Below are 20,413 nucleotides of genomic sequence, written 5' to 3'. Positions count from 1 at the left end.
GTGGCAATTATATCAAAACGTTAGAATCAGTCAAAATCTAAATGCAGCAGCCCATTACAAACAGTATTGTAAGGTGCTTAAAAAAGTTATTAGGAAGGCAAAAAGTATGTGGTATGCAGATAGAATAGCTAAGTCTCAGGATAAAATTAAAACCATATGGTCAGTCGTAAAGGAAGTGGCTGGTCTGCAGAGACAGGTCGAGAATATAGAATCAGTGCGTAGTGGGGATGTCCGTGTTACTGATAAGTCGCATATATGTACAGTACTTAATAATCACTTTCTGAATATAGCAGGTGAACTAAATAGAAACCTAGTCCCAACAGGGAATCATATAGCGCTCTTAGAAAAAAGTGTTCCGAGACTGTTACCTGAAATGCTCCTCCATGATACTAACAAGAGGGAGATTGAGTTAATAATTAAATCACTAAAGACCAAGAACTCTCATGGATATGACGGGGTATCTAGCAGAATACTGAAGTATTGTTCCACGTATGTTAGCTCAGTACTTAGCCATATCTGTAACTTTTCCTTTAGGAGTGGTCGGTTTCCTGACCGATTAAAGTACTCGGTAGTGAAGCCACTTTATAAAAAGGGAGACAGGGATAATGTTGACAATTATAGACCTATTTCTATGCCATCAGTGTTTGCTAAAGTTATTGAGAGGGTTGTATATACAAGGTTACTGCAGCATTTAAATTCACATAATTTGCTGTCAAATGTACAGTTTGGTTTTAGAAACGGTTTAACAACTGAAAATGCTATAGTCTCTTTTCTCTGTGAGGTTTTGGACGGATTAAATAAAAGGTTGCGAACGTTAGGTGTTTTCTTTGATTTAACGAAGGCTTTTGACTGTGTTGACCACAAAATATTACTGCAGAAGTTGGAACATTATGGAGTAAGGGGAGTAGCTTACAATTGGTTCGCCTCCTACTTTAAGAACAGAAAGCAGAAGGTAATCCTCCGCAATATTGAGAGTGGTAATGATGTTCAGTCCCAATGGGGCACTGTTAAATGGGGCGTTCCCCAAGGGTCGGTGCTGGGGCCACTGCTGTTCCTTATTTATGTAAATGATATGCCTTCTAGTATTACAGGTGATTCAAAAATATTTCTGTTTGCTGATGACACCACCTTGGTAGTGAAGGATCTTGTGTGTAATATTGAAACATTATCAAATAATGTAGTTCATGATATAAGTTCGTGGCTTGTGGAAAATAATTTGATGCTAAATCACAGTAAGACTCAGTTTTTACAGTTTCTAACCCACAATTCAACAAGAACTGACATTTTAATCAGACAGGATGGGCATGTTATAAGCGAGACGGAACAGTTCAAGTTCCTAGGCGTACAGATAGATAGTAAGCTGTTGTGGAAAGCCCATGTTCAGGATCTTGTTCAGAAACTAAATGCCGCTTTATTTACCATTAGAACAGTATCTGAAATAAGTGACATTTCAACACGAAAAGTAGTATACTTCGCATATTTTCATACGCTTATGTCATATGGTATTATTTTTTGGGGTAATTCTTCTGATTCAAAAAGGGTATTTTTGGCTCAAAAACGGGCTGTTCGAGCTATGTATGGTGTAAGTTCGAAAACCTCTTGTCGACCCCTATTCAATAGTCTGGGAATTTTGATGTTGCCCTCACAGTATGTATTTTCTTTAATGTCGTTTGTTGTTAGCAATATTAGCTTATTCCCAAGAGTTAGCAGCTTTCACTCAGTTAATACTCGGCAGAAATCAAATCTGCATGTGGAATGCACTTCCTTGACTCTTGTGCAGAAAGGAGTGCAGTATTCTGCTGCATCCATTTTCAATAAGCTACCACAAGAACTCAAAAATCTTAGCAGTAGCCCAAACACTTTTAAGTCTAAACTGAAGAGTTTCCTCATGGTTCACTCCTTCTATTCTGTCGAGGAGCTCCTGGAAGAGATACAAAATTAAGCAAATTCCAGTGTACATTTTTGATTTCTTTATTTAAACTAACGACTTGTCGCCTGAATATGTTTCTTATATTTCATTTTATCTGTTTCTACAATCGTGTTATAATTTCATGTATTGACTCGTTCCATGACCATGGAGACTTCTCCTAAATGTGGTCCCACGGAACAATAAATAAATAAATAAATAAATGTTCGTTAAGGGGCCTAGCGATGGATTTATCGACCCCAAAACTGATTGCATTTGAACATACGATCATCAAGAACATAGCTCTTAATAGGAAACAAATTTTGTGAAGGAGAGTAAATAAAACTTAAATTGACGTGGATGACATTTGTAATGTGAAGCCTTCTTATGTCACACTGAAATTAATTTGCAAATAGAAGTTGGGCTGTCATTAAAATTTCTTGAATGGTAAAAGCTAAACTCGGTTATTCGCAGAGTTTGGTTACTAAGTAATAATTAAAGAAAGCACATTTGAAGGCAGTCTTTGATATTGCTTGAGTGCATACTTTTGAGTGATTAATTTGATATCGTTATGATGAGCTATGTGACATAAAAGTTCAGGTTTTTTGATTCATGATCCCATTGTGTTCGTTAGATTATTTGAGAAAAGAAGGAAGAAGAAAGTCATCAAATATGGATGTCAGTATAGCATGTGTGAGTGGGGGGATCAAATATGGATGCCAGTATAGTGTGTGTGTGTGTGTGTGTGTGTGTGTGTGTGTGTGTGTGTGTGTGTGTGTGAAAAGGGGGGGGATGACAGAGAGAGAGAGAGAGAGAGAGAGAGAGAGAGAGAGAGAGAGAGAGTGTGTGTGTGTGTGTGTGTGTGTGTGTGTGTGTGTGTGTGTGTTAATGGGAGACTTGCTAACGTAGTCTTATAATTCATTTAGGTACAATTGATTTGTCTGAGGCAGAGTTTTCATCTGTCCAAACCAAATATCTAGTCTGCTTAGTTGTTGGTAGTTGCTGTGAATAAGCTGTGAAAGAGTCAATCCTTAATATGGAAGGAAATCAGAGCAAGGCAGTGAACATGTGCTGGAAAAAGATAACTCAGGCAGCAGACTGTTTCAGAATTTCTGTTTCTTTTGGCTTCCTTTGAGCAGAGTGAAAACGTCAGTTTTATTGTTTGTATGCACTGATAACAGTAAAATTATGCCTTTAGTTTTCTTTGGCACATGTGACACCAATGTGAAATCATCTTTACATCTGATGTAGATGAATGTATTTCTCTTTTCTTGTGAGGTAAGAATTCCAAAGGAATTTCTCTTTCATTTTTGCACAGTGTTCCAACAAGTGTAAGCTCACAATCTGTGGAAAGTTTTCTAGCAAGAGTGTAGCTTGTGAACCAATATCAAGGGTAATATTCCTTCCTGTTCGCTTCACTGGCTCTACAAGTCTGATCACATCATCATCAGCTGCGTTACTCACTTGGAAGATATCTGCACGTTGTTGCCCCACATATACTTCCAAATTTTGTACATAGTATGTTTTTGCATCTGCCTTGATAAATATTTTGATTCCATACTTCCCAGGTGTTGAAGGAATCCACAGCCTGAAAAAACAAAAGAACAATGTCTCTGAAAAGATAGTAGCATTTTATCCACTGTAAGGTATTCACTTGTGTAATGCCTTGTGCAGCTTTTTGTGAGTCTCACCATAACATCACATACAAGGCCCAACTTATCATCACTTTTTTCATTCCTCCATGTGTGAATATTATTTAGTCCAATATCAAGGGTAAACTAAATCTTCGCGGTGGCATACTTGGAGTGAAAATTTCTATTCCTGTGCCCCAAGTGCCCAAAATTCTGTGATATTCATTTTGCCTCCATGAAGAACACTATAAATGTATAAGAGACACAAAAATGCCTTGAACTCTTCTTCTTTCAAGTTTTTTGCAGTATTTGGGTCATTTTTCTAAAGAGACTTTACATGATCTATATATGTATTTGTGCTCTTTATTATCAAATTGAGCAAATCATCATCAATGAACAGTTTCCAGACCTTCACAATGGTGTTAGCATTTCTTGCTTCCCAACTGACACCAGGCAAATAGGTAATTATATTGTGAGAATTGTTATGGACATTTTGGTTGGGAAAAGTTTTGAGCCATTTAGTTAGTCCGTGTCTCAACGAATAGCAAGGTGATGATTCATTGGAAGAGGGACCAGAACCAAACACATTAGTTGATAGACTCTCTTGAATAGTGTTGGAGTGAGTTTACCCATGTTTCAGGCAGAAATAATGACGGTAGCTGTGCTTTTCAGTTATTTGTCACTCATTTCATTTTCTGTATCGTGATCACTTAAAGGAACAAAATTAAGATCTACATCCGAATCGTCATTATCGCTTTCTAATAACAGTTTTACGATTTCTTCCTCACTTAGGCTGCGTTCACACTGCCGGCTGGGCCGGGCCAGGCTGACGCGTACTGGCTCGGCTCGTGCCTAGCCAGCTAAGGCTGACGAGTAGTGCATTCACATTGCGCGCTGCGCCGCGCCATGCCGGGACGGCGAAATGGGGGAAAATCCACTTCTCCGATTTTCATGTTTTAAAAATTCTTAGCGGTATATAAGACTTCGCCACATCGTTTTATGAACTTATTTTTTCCTTAAAAGCGTTACTTACGTCGTGAAAAAAGAAAAAGGTCTACTTTTCGTTTCGCGTGATTTCTTAGTTTCGTAACGCTTCCCAACCGATTTTGAAGAAAGTATGCGGCTAAAGAATCTGATTTTTGTACACGTGGTAGTGCAACATCTTAGCTTCGTATTGAATCATTTATCTTTCCATATTTCCTAACAGTCATTGTGAAATGATGCTATTTGTCAACGTTGTGCACTTGATTTACAAATCTTGTAGTGAAAAAGTTATGTAGCGGGTAGCTTACTGTTAGATCCGTTTTAGACCATACATTGTTGGGAATGAAATGTAGCTAAAAGTACCAAAAAGTTTTTGAAATGATAAAGATACTGATATCTGTCTCTGGTCTCAAGTAATGCGAGCTATTCAGTCGCGTCAGTGCCGCGTCCGCAAGCCACGGAGTTCGCGCGGTTACAGCTCGGTTTAGTGTAGTCATCTAATGCAGGACAGAAAAAAACTAATTACTAGTGATCAGCGCAGACCTAGTGCCGGTCCCTCTTATTATTTTAATGGTTTCATTCTCTAGATAAATCCAAATTTATAAGAATTTTTCCCTCGGCTACTGGACAATCATCTGCTATGCTTTTATAATTGGCCACACGTTGCATCACAAAAGACAAACAATTATTTGTCATCAACGTCCTACAATTAATATGATGTACATTTCGTATTTCGAACTAAAAGATAACGGAAGCGCAATTCTGTAGTCTCGTTGTCTACTTTGACAGAAAAAATAATGGAGAGTTAATGAAACTACTGTAGATCAGCACAGATGTGCGTTTCATTGTTCTTCATTGTTTTTTTTTTCTTCCTTGGCGGGCTGCGCTGCACTGTCAAGGTAATCCCCACTCTTTGGCTAAATGGCTGGCAGGAGGCCAAATAAATAAATTTAAAAAGGTTCCCACCCTTCGACAGCTGACAAGCAAGTCAGTAGAAAACGCAGCTGCAGTCAACAGTTGCTCGCCTTTAGCTAGTCTGTGCTGTCGTGTAGAACAATGTCTTCACTCTTTATTGGTGTTGTTTTGACTCTGCAGTAACTCGTTGAGTTTTGAAGTACAGAAGAACTAGGAGGTTATGGATTCATCCCATAAATAGCGACAGACATTTAGGAGAGTTTTTTTCTTTATATGAAGAACTTAAAAACTATCCTGAAAAATTTTACTCAAATTACAGAATGAATCATAATACATTTCAGTATGTGCTGCAGAACATTCAAGACAAAATTTCTAAACAGAACACAAATTTTCGCAGAAGTATAACAGCAGAAGAAAAATTGTGTATAACGATAAGGTAAGATTCGTTAGTACACACTTTTTGGTTTGCGGTAGAACTTTGTACAGCATTCACTACCTCCAATTAATTGTAGTCATGCTTCTGTATTTTAAATTTCACAAACGCTTACCTCTGAGGGGAAGAGAGTTTATGGGACTCCTGAGAATCATTAGGAAGTAATTAGCTTCGTCATTTTGGGTAATGTCTTGCTGTGCCTTCAACGAAGAATCGCAGAAATACTCCTTCAGAATTTTCCAACTTTTTTCTTCATGATGCAGCGCTTGGCAGTGGTGATGGTTCATCATGTGGAGCCACTGATGACCTCACAGAATTCATTACCTTGTAAGATAGACAGATTGATAGGCGAAGAGTTTTGAGATAATGCCCTTTGACTTAGTGGTTCTATTTCCACTGATAAGGAACTGCCACAGCATGACTTTACAATGCATTATCGTCTGGTAGGGACGCATTTCTGTCCCTCACTGACACTCGTATCTGTCTCTGTTTACAAGTAAACGCGAACTATTCAGTGGCGGCAATGCCACGATCGCTGGCAAGCTATTGTTGTAAATGCATGTAAATACAGTAGATTAAATAAAAGTAATTTCGCATGTATCATTATAATAAACGTAATTTTTCCTCACTGATTGGGAAATGTGAGGTAACATCTTAAAATAAAAGACGTGTGCAGTCACACTTGTGATGAAAGCAGAAAGGAGACGTGTGATGCGTGTACTGTAGAAGCTGTAGTGCTGCTCCACAGGCTCTCGCCTGCGGTCGGCTCGCGACGGCAATATTAAACACTCGGGATGTCGCCGGCTCGGCTCCGGGAGGCTCACGCCGTGTCGGCGCAGCCCGGCCGCCAGTGTGAACACCGCAGTTCAAAACCATGTGTTTGATATCAAAGCGGGCGGCGGCCCGGCCAGGCTCGGCTCGGCCTGGCCGGCAGTGTGAACGCAGCCTTAGTGGGTGCTGCCAAGCCACTTTCAACCAGTTTTATTGCTCACAGTCGGTATAATAAGATAAGTGCATAAGCAGAAAAAGTTAACATAGACAGACAGACTAGGTCTCTTAAACCCAGAACATGTTTCTTCCCATATCAGCAATCAGCTGGCACACAGAGAAATGATGAAACAAGTAGTGGCCCCTAGGAACGTTAACTGAAACACAAAAGTAGTGTTTTCTTGTGGATATTTTTAAAACTAAATCCACTTGGGTCAGAGAGACCCAGCCTGTCTGTTCTATGGTTAACAGAGTTGTGGAAACAAACATGGCTAGAAATGAGCTAATACAAGATTGCTAGAACATTGATCTCATTCTTTTCTTTTTTGATTTTGTTAATGATCAGTAGCGTCTAGACACAGCTAAAAGCATCTTCTTGCAAGGATTGCCTGTCCGGTCAGCATTAATGTGGTACAGTACCTCAATTCTGCAAACCATTCATGGATGCTGAGCCTCAAGCCTCTGCTTTGAACATGAAACAAACAGAAAACATGAACATTTGTAGTGTTTTGAAAACAGTAATTAATACAACAAAATTATTTGCCATGCATCAAAGTACGTTGTATAAATTCTCAATATATCATGATGGTGGCACAGCCTGCAGTGGTTCAGCTTCAAATATTGAAACACTACATAGTGTCTTGCTGATTCATCTGTTTATGAAGAATGTGTTTATTGACTAGAAAGTTTCACCAAAGCTGAAGAGAGAAAATTATAAAATTCACATGTAAACACTTACTGCTCATTTTTAGGTTTCCATACCTCAGTTTGTAAAAATGAAACCATTACGAGAACACGTTCTTGTCAATGTCTCTTTTTCTCAGGAACAGGTAGAGGTATCAAACTGAAATTTATGTCAAGTACTAAAGTCTACTGTCCCTCCGTGGTGTAAAAAAATTTAAGCTTCTGAGTCAATGCAATCAAAACATAAGTCTGTTTATGTCACATATTTCAATATTTGCAAACTCACTCATCAAAACCTATAAATGAATTATCTGTACACTTAAGTTTGTATAAAACCTTCAGAGTGCAAGTCCTGTTTGCACTTGCCTGTAAGTAGTATTCTGCAAGCAGTTTTGATACTGTGGAATGTGCCTTTTTAAACTCTTATCTCACAATTTAATTACTTCCCACTTCACTATTAGAGGTAACAGTCATTGAATGTAGTGGGGTCAAGGCTCTTAGGAGACTGGGTGTTCAAAAATTTCTTGGCTTAAATTCCAAACCATCTGGATAGTGTGAGTGCAAGCATAGTGGTGTTCTACATCATCATAAATAAAGGTAATGTTTAAGTCTCTGGTGCAAGTTTGACAGGACTGTTGGCCAGACAGCAAGTAAGAGTGCAGTCTCTCTATTTACCATCGCACTAGGAGGGGATGGGATGGCAGATCCCTCCTACTGGCCGGTTTTTACCATGGGATAGATCACCGGTACTTATTTTTACAGCAGACTGAGTAGACCTGGTGCCACTCTGGAGGAACTGGAATGAGGAAAAATCCCTGCCTCTATTCGGGACTGAACCTGAGACCTCCAAGGTCAAAGTCTACTGCACTACCCACTAGACTGCCACAGCCTTGACGTTGCCAATTATTCCAGAGCTTAACTGTTATGTTTGATATTATTAACACTTCATTTGCCCAAGACAGTGTGCTACAAATAGACTCCAGAAAAGATAAAAGAAAACAGTACTACTAATTGGGTATAATTCATTTGCATAGTGACTGTTCGCTGTCATAAGGATATTGTACTATTTCTTTGTTGGACATGTTCCTAGACAGAAAATTCTTGTCTGCTTTAATTGCACTCAGTTTTTGAAGTCATCTCATGACTGTCCAGAGAAAGAAATAATAGTCTCAAACATATCTAAATGTGGCATTGTTAAAAGTAAAATAGACTGAGTTATTTTAATGCAATAGCAGTTCAAGACAAAGCAACATAGTATGTGGCAGCTATGTGACTAGAATGAGAAAAATACTTGTAACCTTGACTTCGGAATACAAAAAGGCTACTTACATACACCCTTTCTATTTCAAGTCTAAAGATGGGGTTACCTTGGTAAAATAATTCACTTGTCCCCCTTGTTGTCACGAACCAAAAAAATGTAATTAACATAATCTAGATTGATACAATATCTCTTGCAAGAGCAAGGCAAAAACAAAGGGAGAAATAATATGGTGATCATTTCCATAGTGACCCCAACTTAAACTTGAATAGTTCCCTTGGTAATCAAGGTATATTATTTAAATTTTTCACAGAAGTCAGAGGACTTTTCTAAATCCCCTCTCAAAATTTATTTTATTTTCCAGTCTCCATTCAGTTTAGACATTTGGTGCAATTCCCAAACCTTCATTCATAATTCAGCCAGATTTTATCTTTTTATCTCTAATATTGATGGAATTTTCCATTAGTGCTTGACAGAACATGGTGACAATATTAAATAGGAAACAATTTCCTGCAAAATATTATTTATGTGAAATAAGTATTATTTTGCAGGACATCAGAAATGTGTTTTCTATTTAATATTTGTAGTTTTATGCGAAACTGAGATACCTTAACTTAAATAAGATGATGTGGGAAATAAATGCATAAATTTTTATAATTTTGCCACACCACTGCCCAAAAACTAAAAAAGATACTCAAACTCGGTTACTTTTATTTCAAATGGTTGCTAGGTTAAGATGGAAAATCAGATAAGGGTGGTTCAGACACCTCATTTATCACTGCTAGAACTACCTTGGTTTATTCCAGGTCTATACAATAGAATGTATATCTTACCTGCTGGCATCCATAGTATCCTCCTTTGCCTTCTTGGCACAAATGACAGTTGATTGCCAAGTTCTGTGAAAAGTTAGATCACAGGGGAACTCATAGGCTTGCTGTTGCAGATGTCTACTGCTAGCTCTTGTCTCACTCCATCCCATGGCTTTGATTGTGCAACATGGCTGCAACAGGCTTATGGGCAAATCTTGAAGTTGAGCTGACTGGCTGTAACGGTAGTGAAGTGATGGTTGTCCCACAAGGGGACAGCTGGCATCTGTATAGAGGGAATTACTGACACAGCCTTCCTGGGGGACACTGCCTTATTGCAGGCACCTTCAGTGCCAGGCGGGAGTGTTTGCACATGTCAGTGATACTGAGGACTATGCCAGTAGTAGTTATGGAGCTACTGGCAGGGCTAGACAACCGCAGTAGAGGGTCCTAGCAAGTAGCGTCCTACAACTTAGGGAAGGGATAGCGGTTGTTTTTTTCACTGGGGTGTTCTGCCAGCAGTAGTTGGTTCTCCCAAGGTGGGGACTGGCCAGCGCAGCCAGACCTCTTCTACAGTGAACTTTGGGAATATTTCAGGGACCATTATGAGGCCTGATAGTGGAACAGTGTGTGCTTTGGAGAATGGAAGCCTTGGCTCACCTGGACCCCGTGGAAGGTACATCTCTATAAAAGAAACTCAACCCGAAGGTGTGCTATGTTCTGATGGAGTGAGTGGCTGTTGAGATAATACAGTCTCTAGCAGGAAACTCCTGGGGCACCTGCTATAGATTTAATGTTACTGGAAAACATAAGTTATGTTTTCCACAGGAATGTGTGCACCAGGAATAAACTGACAGATGCTAATAACTGTGAGTAATGCCTTCAACTCAATCTCATGATGTAAATAACTCTCACCACATTCAGTGCTTGCTTGTTTTGTTTCTATATCTTGCCACAGCTATAAAATTCCCACAAAGCCTCAAACATTCATTAAATGTGTACTGTCTGATGAATTGTTAGGCAATTCAAACCCAGTTGTGGTAAATAAAAACTGAAGAATCACAAAAGGGTAACTGGCTGCAGTTATTTCTCAGAAACTTTGATGATTTTCCTATTCAGGATATTAATACCCACAAGGAGGAACCATGAAGCAGACACCTTCTAAAGTTCCCTGACCTCTGGGGTAAATCACATCTGCTGAGCAAGAGGGACATGGTCAACCACACTAATCATTGGCTCCCACAGGGACTATTGCATTGGATCTTAAATGGACCCCAATCACATTTGGAAGAATTGTGGCTCATAGCCCAGGAGAGACTATTCTGCATCTGCTTACAAGATACTCATTTTAATGTCACCAGCACACCTGCATTAAGGGGTTACTGCCGCCTACAGAAAGGGTGATGTTACTGGAGTCAGCACAAAGGATGGGTTGGCTGTTCCATCAGTTACAGATACCCCTCCCCTCCCCTCCCCTCCCGTCCCTCTTACCATGGTCATTATAAGCATTTGCAGTGGAAGCTCTCACACAAGTTAAAATAACAATGTGTGCTTTATATCTTTCACGTCATGATGCAAATGTACTAACAGAACTGTTCTGGATACTCTCCAGTCTGTTCCTCCTTATGAGGGAGTTCAGTGCACGCAATGTGCTAAGGGGTTAGGCTACAACATGCTCCAGAGGTTGAATTATTGGACACCTTCTCTGTTCAGCAAGTATCTGTCTTTTGTACGTTTGGTCAGAGGGGACACTTTTCTACAGCTACAGGATAATCTTCAGCAACTGGCCTTTGGTTTTTCTCTCAATCTCTTGCAGACTCTGTCGAGTGGTACGTAGACACAGATTTGCATACTAGTGACCACTTTCCAGAGTGGATCCACCTGCTGAGTAGATGGTGATCGACAGGATACCGCAAACATGAATCAATGCTCCATGAGAGAAATTGGTAGCAATACAGCCAGTGAGCCATCTTCAAACAACAGAAGTGAAGTCAGGAGATGGATTCCACTGAGCTGCCACAGAGTCCATTCCCCATTCTAACAACCACCTCAGAAGACAGCCTGTTCCTTGTTGGAACAAAGTACACCGCTCGGCAGTCAGAGCCAGGCACACTGCTTTGCAGAACTTCAAACATCATCCAACTACAGTAAATCTTTGTGCATTCAGGACTGCAAGAACACAAAGTGATCAATAAAAGGACAAAACAGGAACTTGTGGAAGAAATTTGCAACATCCGTTAATCGGTCAACTTCCCCTACACGAGTTTGGGAATCAGTAAGGATCATCTCGGGCAAGGGTGGTACATATCCTCGTATGGCCTTGTTGAGAGATGGAGTCTTGGTGGACATGTATAGAGACGTGGCTCAGGTGTTAGCGGAACACTTTTTTACCATCACTGCATCATTTGAACAAACTCCTGAGTTCCAGAAATTCCGTCAAACTGTGGAAATAAGAAGGTTCTGCCTCTTCTCGTGTAATAAGGAGATGTACAATCATCCATTTTCCTTCTATGAATAGGAGTCAACTCTGTCTGTAACCAGTCAGTTCCAGGATTGCATCATACTCATTGTGCCATGCTCTGCCATATGTGCTCTAGAACCAAAGGTGAGCTCATATCTTTTCTCAGTCAGCTCCAGTTTGATGGACAGTATCCTGCCACTTGGAAGTAGGCAATATTAATTCCATTTTGGAAACCAGGCTAGAATTGTACCATCCCTAACAGTTATCAGAGTGTAACCCTTATCAGCTGTATGAATAAGATTGTCGAGTGTATGGTCAACTGCCACCTCATCTGGCTCCATGAATCCCTATGTTACCTATGCCACTTCTATTGCAGATTCAGAGGCCACTGTCCGTTTTTCTTAAATTTAAACCACTTAATCAGTGTGTTTTTTGAGCTTGAAAAGACTTATGACACCACTTGTAGGTACAACATCCTTCACCAACTACATGAATGGGGACTATATGGACATCTGTCATTTTTCATTCAATCCTTCCTCAAGCACAGGTGCTTTCCCTATCTCATTGGTGATACCTTGTCTGACCACTTTGTTGAGGAGGATTGGGTCCTCGAAGCAGTATACTTAGTGTCACACTGTTGGCAATCGTTGTCAATGGCATCTCATCTGCAGGCAGGAGCTCTGTTACAAGTTCTTTGTTTGTGGATGACAGTAAGGCAACTACAGCTGATAGTCTGGAGGCAGGAAACTGGGGCCAGTGAAGCTGCTTTCAGTTCTCACTGGAGAAGACTCCTTGTGTCAATTTCAACTATGCTCGAAGTTTTAACCAACCAGAGTTCATGATAGGAAACAATATTTTAAATTTTAATGCCAATGTGTGCTTTTTGGGCCTACTATTGGACACAAAATTAATTTGGCTCCCACACCTGAAAGACCTGCGAACAAAGAACATCAAAACAATGAATGTTTTGAAATGCATCAGTGGAAAGCCGTAGGGAGCTGACGGGTCCCATCTTCCTCAGTTTTATACGGCACTTGTTGGGTGACAATTAGATTAAAGCAGCATGTTTTATGGAACAGCACTTACTTCCTGCCTCACCATGAAGGCATTCGGATGTCGAGTGGAGCCTATTTGACCAGCTGAGTTCAGATTCTGTGCACAGAGGCTAATGAATCACCACTCTGGATGTGGCAGCACCTCTTTCTGGTTTGACAGGTCCTGAAAATCATAGTGTTGGCTTAGTCATTAACATTTAGTGCAACGGGTGGGCCCTACTTCGAGCAGCTGTTCATGAATTGCCCCAATTGGGATACATGCTACAGACTTCCTCATTGACCGAGCGAGGTGGCGCAGTGGTTAGCACACTGGACTCGCATTCGGGAGGACGACGGTTCAATCCCGCCTCCGGCCATCCTGATTTAGGTTTTCCGTGATTTCCCTAAATCGCTTCAGGCAAATGCCGGGATGGTTCCTTTGAAAGGGCACGGCCGATTTCCTTCCCCATCCTTCCCTCACCCGAGCTTGCGCTCCGTCTCTAATGACCTCGTTGTCGACGGGACGTTAAACACTAATCTCCTCCTCCCCCAGACTTCCTCATTGAACTGAATGTACTGGACCTCTGAATATGCAGCCCGTGATGGAACAAATTGCTGCCTTCACATCTTCAGAAGACCAGAGAGACTTTAGGCTCCCACAGTTCAAGTGAACTGGCACTCCAGATTACCTTTCTACAAATCATATTTTTGTGGTTTTATCGCTGTATATATGGAAGGTTCCAACTAGGGAATGCACTCAGTTGTTCAGCTGCTTTCCCTGATAATATTTTCCAAGTATGCTCTCTGGAACAATTTACAGATTGTAATGGCACTGGAGTGGATTTAAAGGCATCACAGTACAAGGTTTCTTGTCTGTTCTGACCCGCTCAGTGTATTCAGTAGACCATTTGATTCAGCTCGTCTGTGATGTCTTACAGTGGATAGAATACCGAGGAAAGTTGCCAGTCTTTTCCTGGGTACAAGGATACAGGGAAATGACACAGCTGACAAAGCAGCCAAAGAAGTTTGTAGGGATGGTGGTGTACCTCGATGTGCTATCCCCTTGCATGCTGTCTTCTCATTGTCTGGCAGAAGAATATTGCATCAGTAGGAAGCCAAATGGTTGGAAGTGGTAAACACCAAACTGAGGTCACTCAAATCGTCTGCACAAACGTGGCGGACTTCATATTGACCGCACTGATGGAGAAAAGTACTGCTCACCAGACAGCAGTAAGACACTGTCCATTAACACATGGTTACCTCCTCTGAAAGGAGGATGCACTGCTCTTGTGAAATTTGCGGTGTGCTGCTTTTGGTTCAGCATGTTTTGGCTGTGAGTGTTTTATATACTGACATGAGTGCAACTCTCGGTTTGATTGGAGGTCTGCCCACCATTGTCAATGAAGTGGACACTGGTCACAGGTTTTGAAATTTTGTGACCTGCTGGGTCGCATCACTAAAGAGCTCAGGAGGACAGGTTAGTATGCTCAAATGAATAACTTGCCCATGAAGTTTAGCATTTTTATTGCTTGAGTTTCAGTGCCATAGTTTAGTGCATCATGACAGTATTTTTTTAAAAATAATTGATACATGCATATTTTAAGCAACTTTGCCTATGAGGATAGCCTTCCTCCTCCTCCTCCCCCTCCCCCCCCCCCCCCACCTCCGACACACACACACACACACACACACACACACACACACACACACACCCTCTTTGTAAGGGCATTGATGGCCATATTGTTGAGCAGGACCACATTCATCCCCATCGTCATCATCACTGACACAGTTTGTAAGTCGGCAGTGGTTGAAGCATTGAGAGCAGTGTTGAGGAATAGTTGTCTGAGTAAGGAAAGCACAGTATAGTTGTTGCTGGGAGTTGCCACAGGTTCTGGAAATCAGGGAATTTCAAACATGTCAGAGAAATCAGGGAAATATGAAAAAAACTGGAAAAATCTCATTTTTGTCTCAGTAGATGAAATGGTATGTTTACTGAGGTGTCGTGCATTGTCGCTGGCTGGGTGCGGCTGAGTACGTTTTGTATGTGATACACCAACTTCTTTGACCATGAAGTGAAGATTTCAATGAATGAAATATCCAAGACAAGCCTTGAAGAAACTGTGATAGCTTTCAGTAATTGCTGATTTGACCCCTGTTAATTGAAAGGAAATGGGGGTGATATGAGAAAAGCAGATGTACATGTAACTGTGTGAGAGACACCATATGTACGTGTAATTGTATGGAAAGCCAGGAAGATGGACATATCACTATCATTAGCCCTTGTATAGAAGATGTCTGGAACTGTTTGGAACATTGGGTGAAATGTAGCACTCAACATCCTTGCAATTTAGTGGCTCTACCCCATCTACTTCAGCTGAATATGACATCTCTTAAGAAACTTTTTTTCCATATTGAAGCAGCCAAGGCCATTGGCTGCATTACATGGTGTTAGCAAGATGTGTCCTGGAGTTTACTAATAATTTTTGTCTGGTGTGTTTACATAATACCATTATATATAAGGAAGGATGTTAGTCTAACAAATGTGCCTAAAGATTTTATTGGAGAAAGGTTTGTTTAAAAAATTCTGTTGTATTATCTTACTTAAAAGTATAAATGATTTGTCTTGGTTTCAGGAACACGAAGAAATCTGCAGACTTGACTCTACAAATGTAACAGTGCACAATACTGACGAGCCTCTTGCATCAGAGCAGGTACATATCCTTTTGTAGTCTGTTCTAATAGTTCATCTTCATTGGAAGGTCTACACTGCACCTGAATTATATTAAATGTTCGTGATTGGTTGTCAGATTTCTTCATTCCCTGCCCAGAGTTTCTTAATTAACTGCTAACTTTATGTGGTAGCTGACATAAGAATATAAAGAAATGTTATAGTACTTGGTTATAAAAGGATGTTTTATATGTAGCTTTATGCAGTGCAGTTTCATAATTTATCTGTATAACACCAAAATGAAGCTTCACACATTATTTTGAAAGTAAACATTTTTGAGCTATGCCTGGTGTGATCATGATGATATTACATCATATTCAAAATTTCAAGTACCTGAAAATCAATGTTCAGACATCAAAATACTTAGTATAGTAGTAATTCTACCATTTTTGGGCAGCTGGTAATGTCAATTTGGGAATATGATTCATAGCAATGTATGACAAAAATTGTATCATTGATATATGCTCCAATCTGACTGTTGTATACAGACATCCTGCAGTATGCTGTGTTTGAGTAGGAAGTTACACTTCAAATGTGTGTGAAGATACTTTAAAAGATTACATAGTTAAATTGTTTCCACAATAGTGAATACTTTCATCTTCAGTGAATAAGTCATATTTCAAAACATTAATATGATCCATCAGATTTTCTGGAAGCACTTCATTTTCTTCTTGCTTGATACAGTCACTAGCAAACTTCCATTCACTTGTATAATTGTAGGTGGATTGTATACATAGGACAAGTCTGCCCTGTACTTCTCTCCCCTTATTCCCCCATTCTCCCACAGTCTAGTGATGGTTCCTCTCTACATCTATGTGATTACTCTGCAATTCACATTTCAGTGCTTGGCAGAGGGTTCATCGAACAACAATCATACTACCTCTCTACCATTCCACTCCCGAACAGCGCGCGGGAAAAACGAACACCTAAACCTTTCTGTTTGAGCTCTGATTTCTCTTATTTTATTTTGATGATCGTTCCTACCTATGTAGGTTGGGCTCAACAAAATATTTTCGCATTCGGAAGAGAAAGTTGGTGACTGAAATATCGTAAATAGATCTCGCTGCCACGAAAAACGTCTTTGCTTTAATGACTTCCATCCCAACTCGCGTATCATATCTGCCACACTCTCTCCCCTATTACATGATAATACAAAACGAGATGCCCTTTTTTGCACCCTTTCGATGTCCTCCGTCAGTCCCACCTGGTAAGGATCCCACACCGCGCAGCAATATTCTAACAGAGGACGAACGAGTGTAGTGTAAGCTGTCTCTTTAGTGGACTTGTTGCATCTTCTAAGTGTCCTGCCAATGGAACGCAACCTTCGGCTCGCCTTCCCCACAATATTATCTATGTGGTCTTTCCAACTGAAATTGTTCGTAATTTTTGCACCCAGGTACTTAGTGGAATTGACAGCCTTGAGAATTGTACTATTTATTGAGTAATCGAATTCCAACGGATTTCTTTTGAAACGCACGTTGATCACCTCACACTTTTCGTTATTTAGTGTCAACTGCCACCTGCCACGCCATACAGCAATCTTTTCTAAATCGCTTTGCAACTGATACTGGTCTTCAGATGACCTTACTAGACGGTAAATTACAGCATTATCTGCGAACAACTTAAGAGAACTGCTCAGATTGTCACCCAGGTCATTTATATAGATCAGGAACAGCAGAGTTCCCAGGACGCTTCCCTGGGGAACACCTGATATCACTTCAGTTTTACTCGATGATTTGGCGTCTATTACTACGAACTGCGACCTCCCTGACAGGAAATCACGAATCCAGTCGCACAACTGAGACGATACCCCATAGGCCCGCACTTCGATTAGAAGTTGCTTGTGAGGAACGGTGTCAAAAGCTTTCCGGAAATCTAGAAATACGGAATCAACTTGAGATCCCCTGTCGATAGCGGCCATTACTTCGTGCGAATAAAGAGCTAGCTGCATTGCACAAGAACGATGTTTTCTGAAACCATGCTGATTGCGTATCAATAGATCGTTCCCTTCGAGGTGATTCATAATGTTTGAATACAGTATATGCTCCAAAACCCTACTGCAAATCGACGTCAATGATATAGGTCTGTAGTTTGGTGGATTACTCCTACTACCCTTCTTAAACACTGGTGCGACCTGCGCAATTTTCCAGTCTGTAGGTACAGATCTATCGGTGAGCGAGCGGATGTATATGATTGCTAAGTAGGGAGCTATTGTATCAGCATAATCTGAAAGGAACCTAATCGGTATACAATCTGGACCTGAAGACTTGCCTGTATCAAGCGATTTGAGTTGCTTCGCAACCCCTAAGGTATCTACTTCTAAGAATCTCATGCTAGCAGCTGTTCATGTTTCAAATTCTGGGATATTCCATTCGTCTTCTCTGGTGAAGGAATTTCGGAAAACTGCGTTCAATAACTCCGCTTTAGCGGCACAGTCATCAGTAACAGTACCATCGGCACTGCGCAGCGGGGGTATTGACTGCGTCTTGCCGCTTGTGTGCTTTACATACGAGCAGAATTTCTTCGGATTTTCTACCAAATTTCGAGACAATGTTTCGTTGTGGAACCTATTAAAGGCATCTCACATTGAAGTCCGTGCCATATTTCGCGCATCTGTAAATTTTAGCCAATCTTCGGGATTTCGCGTTCTTCTGAACTTCGCATGCTTTTTCCGTTGCCTTTGCAACAGCGTTCGGACCTGTTTTGTGTACCATGGGGGATCAGTTCCATCTCTTACCAATTTATGAGGTATGAATCTCTCAATTTCTGTTGCTACTATATCTATGAATTTGAGCCACATCTCATCTACATTTGCATAGTCAGTTCGGAAGGAATGGAGATTGTCTCTTAGGAAGGCTTCTAGTGACACATAATGCGCTTTTTTAAACAAAATTATTTTGCGTTTGTTTCTGGTGGATTTGGAAGAAACGGTATTGAGCCTAGCTACAACGACCTTGTCATCACTAATCCCTGTATCAGTTATGATGCTCTCTATTAGCTCTGGATTGTTTGTGGCTAAGAGGTCAAGTGTATTTTCGCAACCATTTCAATTCGCGTGGGTTCGTGGACTAACTGCTCGAAATAATTTTCGGAGAAAGCATTTAGGACAATCTCGGAAGATGTTTTCTGCGTACCACTGGTTTTGAACAAGTATTTTTGCCAACATATCGAGGGAAGGTTGAAGTCCCCACCAACTATTTACTTGTTATGAGACTCAAATTTTCTCTGAACTGTTCAGCAGCTATATCATCGGAATCTGGGGGTCAGTAGAAGGAGCCAATTATTAACTTAGTTCGGCTGTTAAGTATAACCTCCATCCATACCAATTCGCACGGAGTATCTACTTCGACTTAACTACAAGATAAACCACTACTCACAGACACAAACACTCCACCACCAATTCTGCCTAATCTATCTTTCCTGAACACCGTCTGAGACTTCGCAAAAATTTCTGCAGAACTTATTTCAGGCTTTAGCCAGCTTTCTGTACCTATAACGATTTCAGTTTCTGTGCTTTCTATTAGCGCTTGAAGCTCAGGGACTTTCCCAGCACAACTACAACAATTTACAACTACAATTCCAACTGTTCCTTGATCCAAGCACGTCCTGTATTTGCCATGCCTTTAAGATTGCAGCCCACCCCGTACTTTTCCGAGGCCTTCTAACCTAAAAAACCGCCCAGTCCACGCCACACAGCCTCCGCTACCCGTGTAGCTGCCAGCTGAGTGTAGTGAACTCACATGTGAACTCTACACATCTAGCCTTTTTGTATCCTTTTGCTTTTTACATTTCTCCTTTTTCCTTTTTGTTGACACCCAGTTTGTCCACTTTTTTCAGTCCCCTCTTCCCTGTCTTGTCATTTCAATGCACTCTCCTTTTCAATGGCCTGCCCCCCCCCCCCTCCTCATTCCCCCTCCCCCCCCCCCTCTCTCTCTCTCTCTCTCTCTCTCTCTCTCTACATGTGCTAGCTCACTTTAAATCCTTAAACTCTTAATTCGGGAACAATTACCCTCTGAATCACTTCCTCCTGTGACCAATACAGTATGTAGCAACTCATAAATTTAATGAAAATAAATATTTAAAAGGGAAATTAACTGCTAGGCTATGCTAGAACATGCAACACTCATTTTGGCGCACAGGTTTGGTGATTCCAGTTACAAAAACAATGAATGATGCTGCCTTCAAGTAATTGTCATCAGTCACAGTTTCCCCATTTTCGTGGAAAGATTATAGGAAAGAAAATGGAAAATCTCACTGTTAAAATTGTTGGCACTTGAAGGAGGGACACACTAATCTGTTAAGACCACTGTTGGAGAAAGTGAAAGATAAAGTACAAAGTAGATCTATATGCCTGTGATTACAGAAAATCGGTATTCCAGTGACAACTTCCATCTGTCTCTTTAAATGTGAATCAATGCAAGAAAATATCTGTAATAGAGAGAGAGAAAATTCTATTAAAAGATCAGCAGCATATTGCATTGTTCAAGAATTCAAGTGTAATACCAAGGAACAACATTAAACAAGACAGTCACATAAAATTGGTTTGAGGGAAGGCAAATGGGTGACTTAGATTTATTTTAAGGGTC

The 20,413-nt window shown here is 40.6% G+C and overlaps 1 protein-coding gene across 1 annotated transcript in view; it reads left to right on the top strand.

The window, feature by feature from the left end:
• Nucleotides 1-20,413, top strand: part of LOC124555129 — a 274,513-nt gene that overhangs the window by 206,837 nt on the left and 47,263 nt on the right. Inside the window, exon 8 of the mRNA XM_047128941.1 lies at nt 15,733-15,810. Within this exon, the coding sequence (XP_046984897.1) occupies nt 15,733-15,810 (78 nt within the window). The remainder of the gene's footprint in view (nt 1-15,732; nt 15,811-20,413) is intronic.

This window comes from Schistocerca americana, chromosome X, assembly GCF_021461395.2.
Source record: "Schistocerca americana isolate TAMUIC-IGC-003095 chromosome X, iqSchAmer2.1, whole genome shotgun sequence".
Taxonomy (NCBI): Eukaryota; Metazoa; Arthropoda; class Insecta; order Orthoptera; family Acrididae; genus Schistocerca; species Schistocerca americana.
This window is presented reverse-complemented; position numbering and strand designations above follow the sequence as displayed.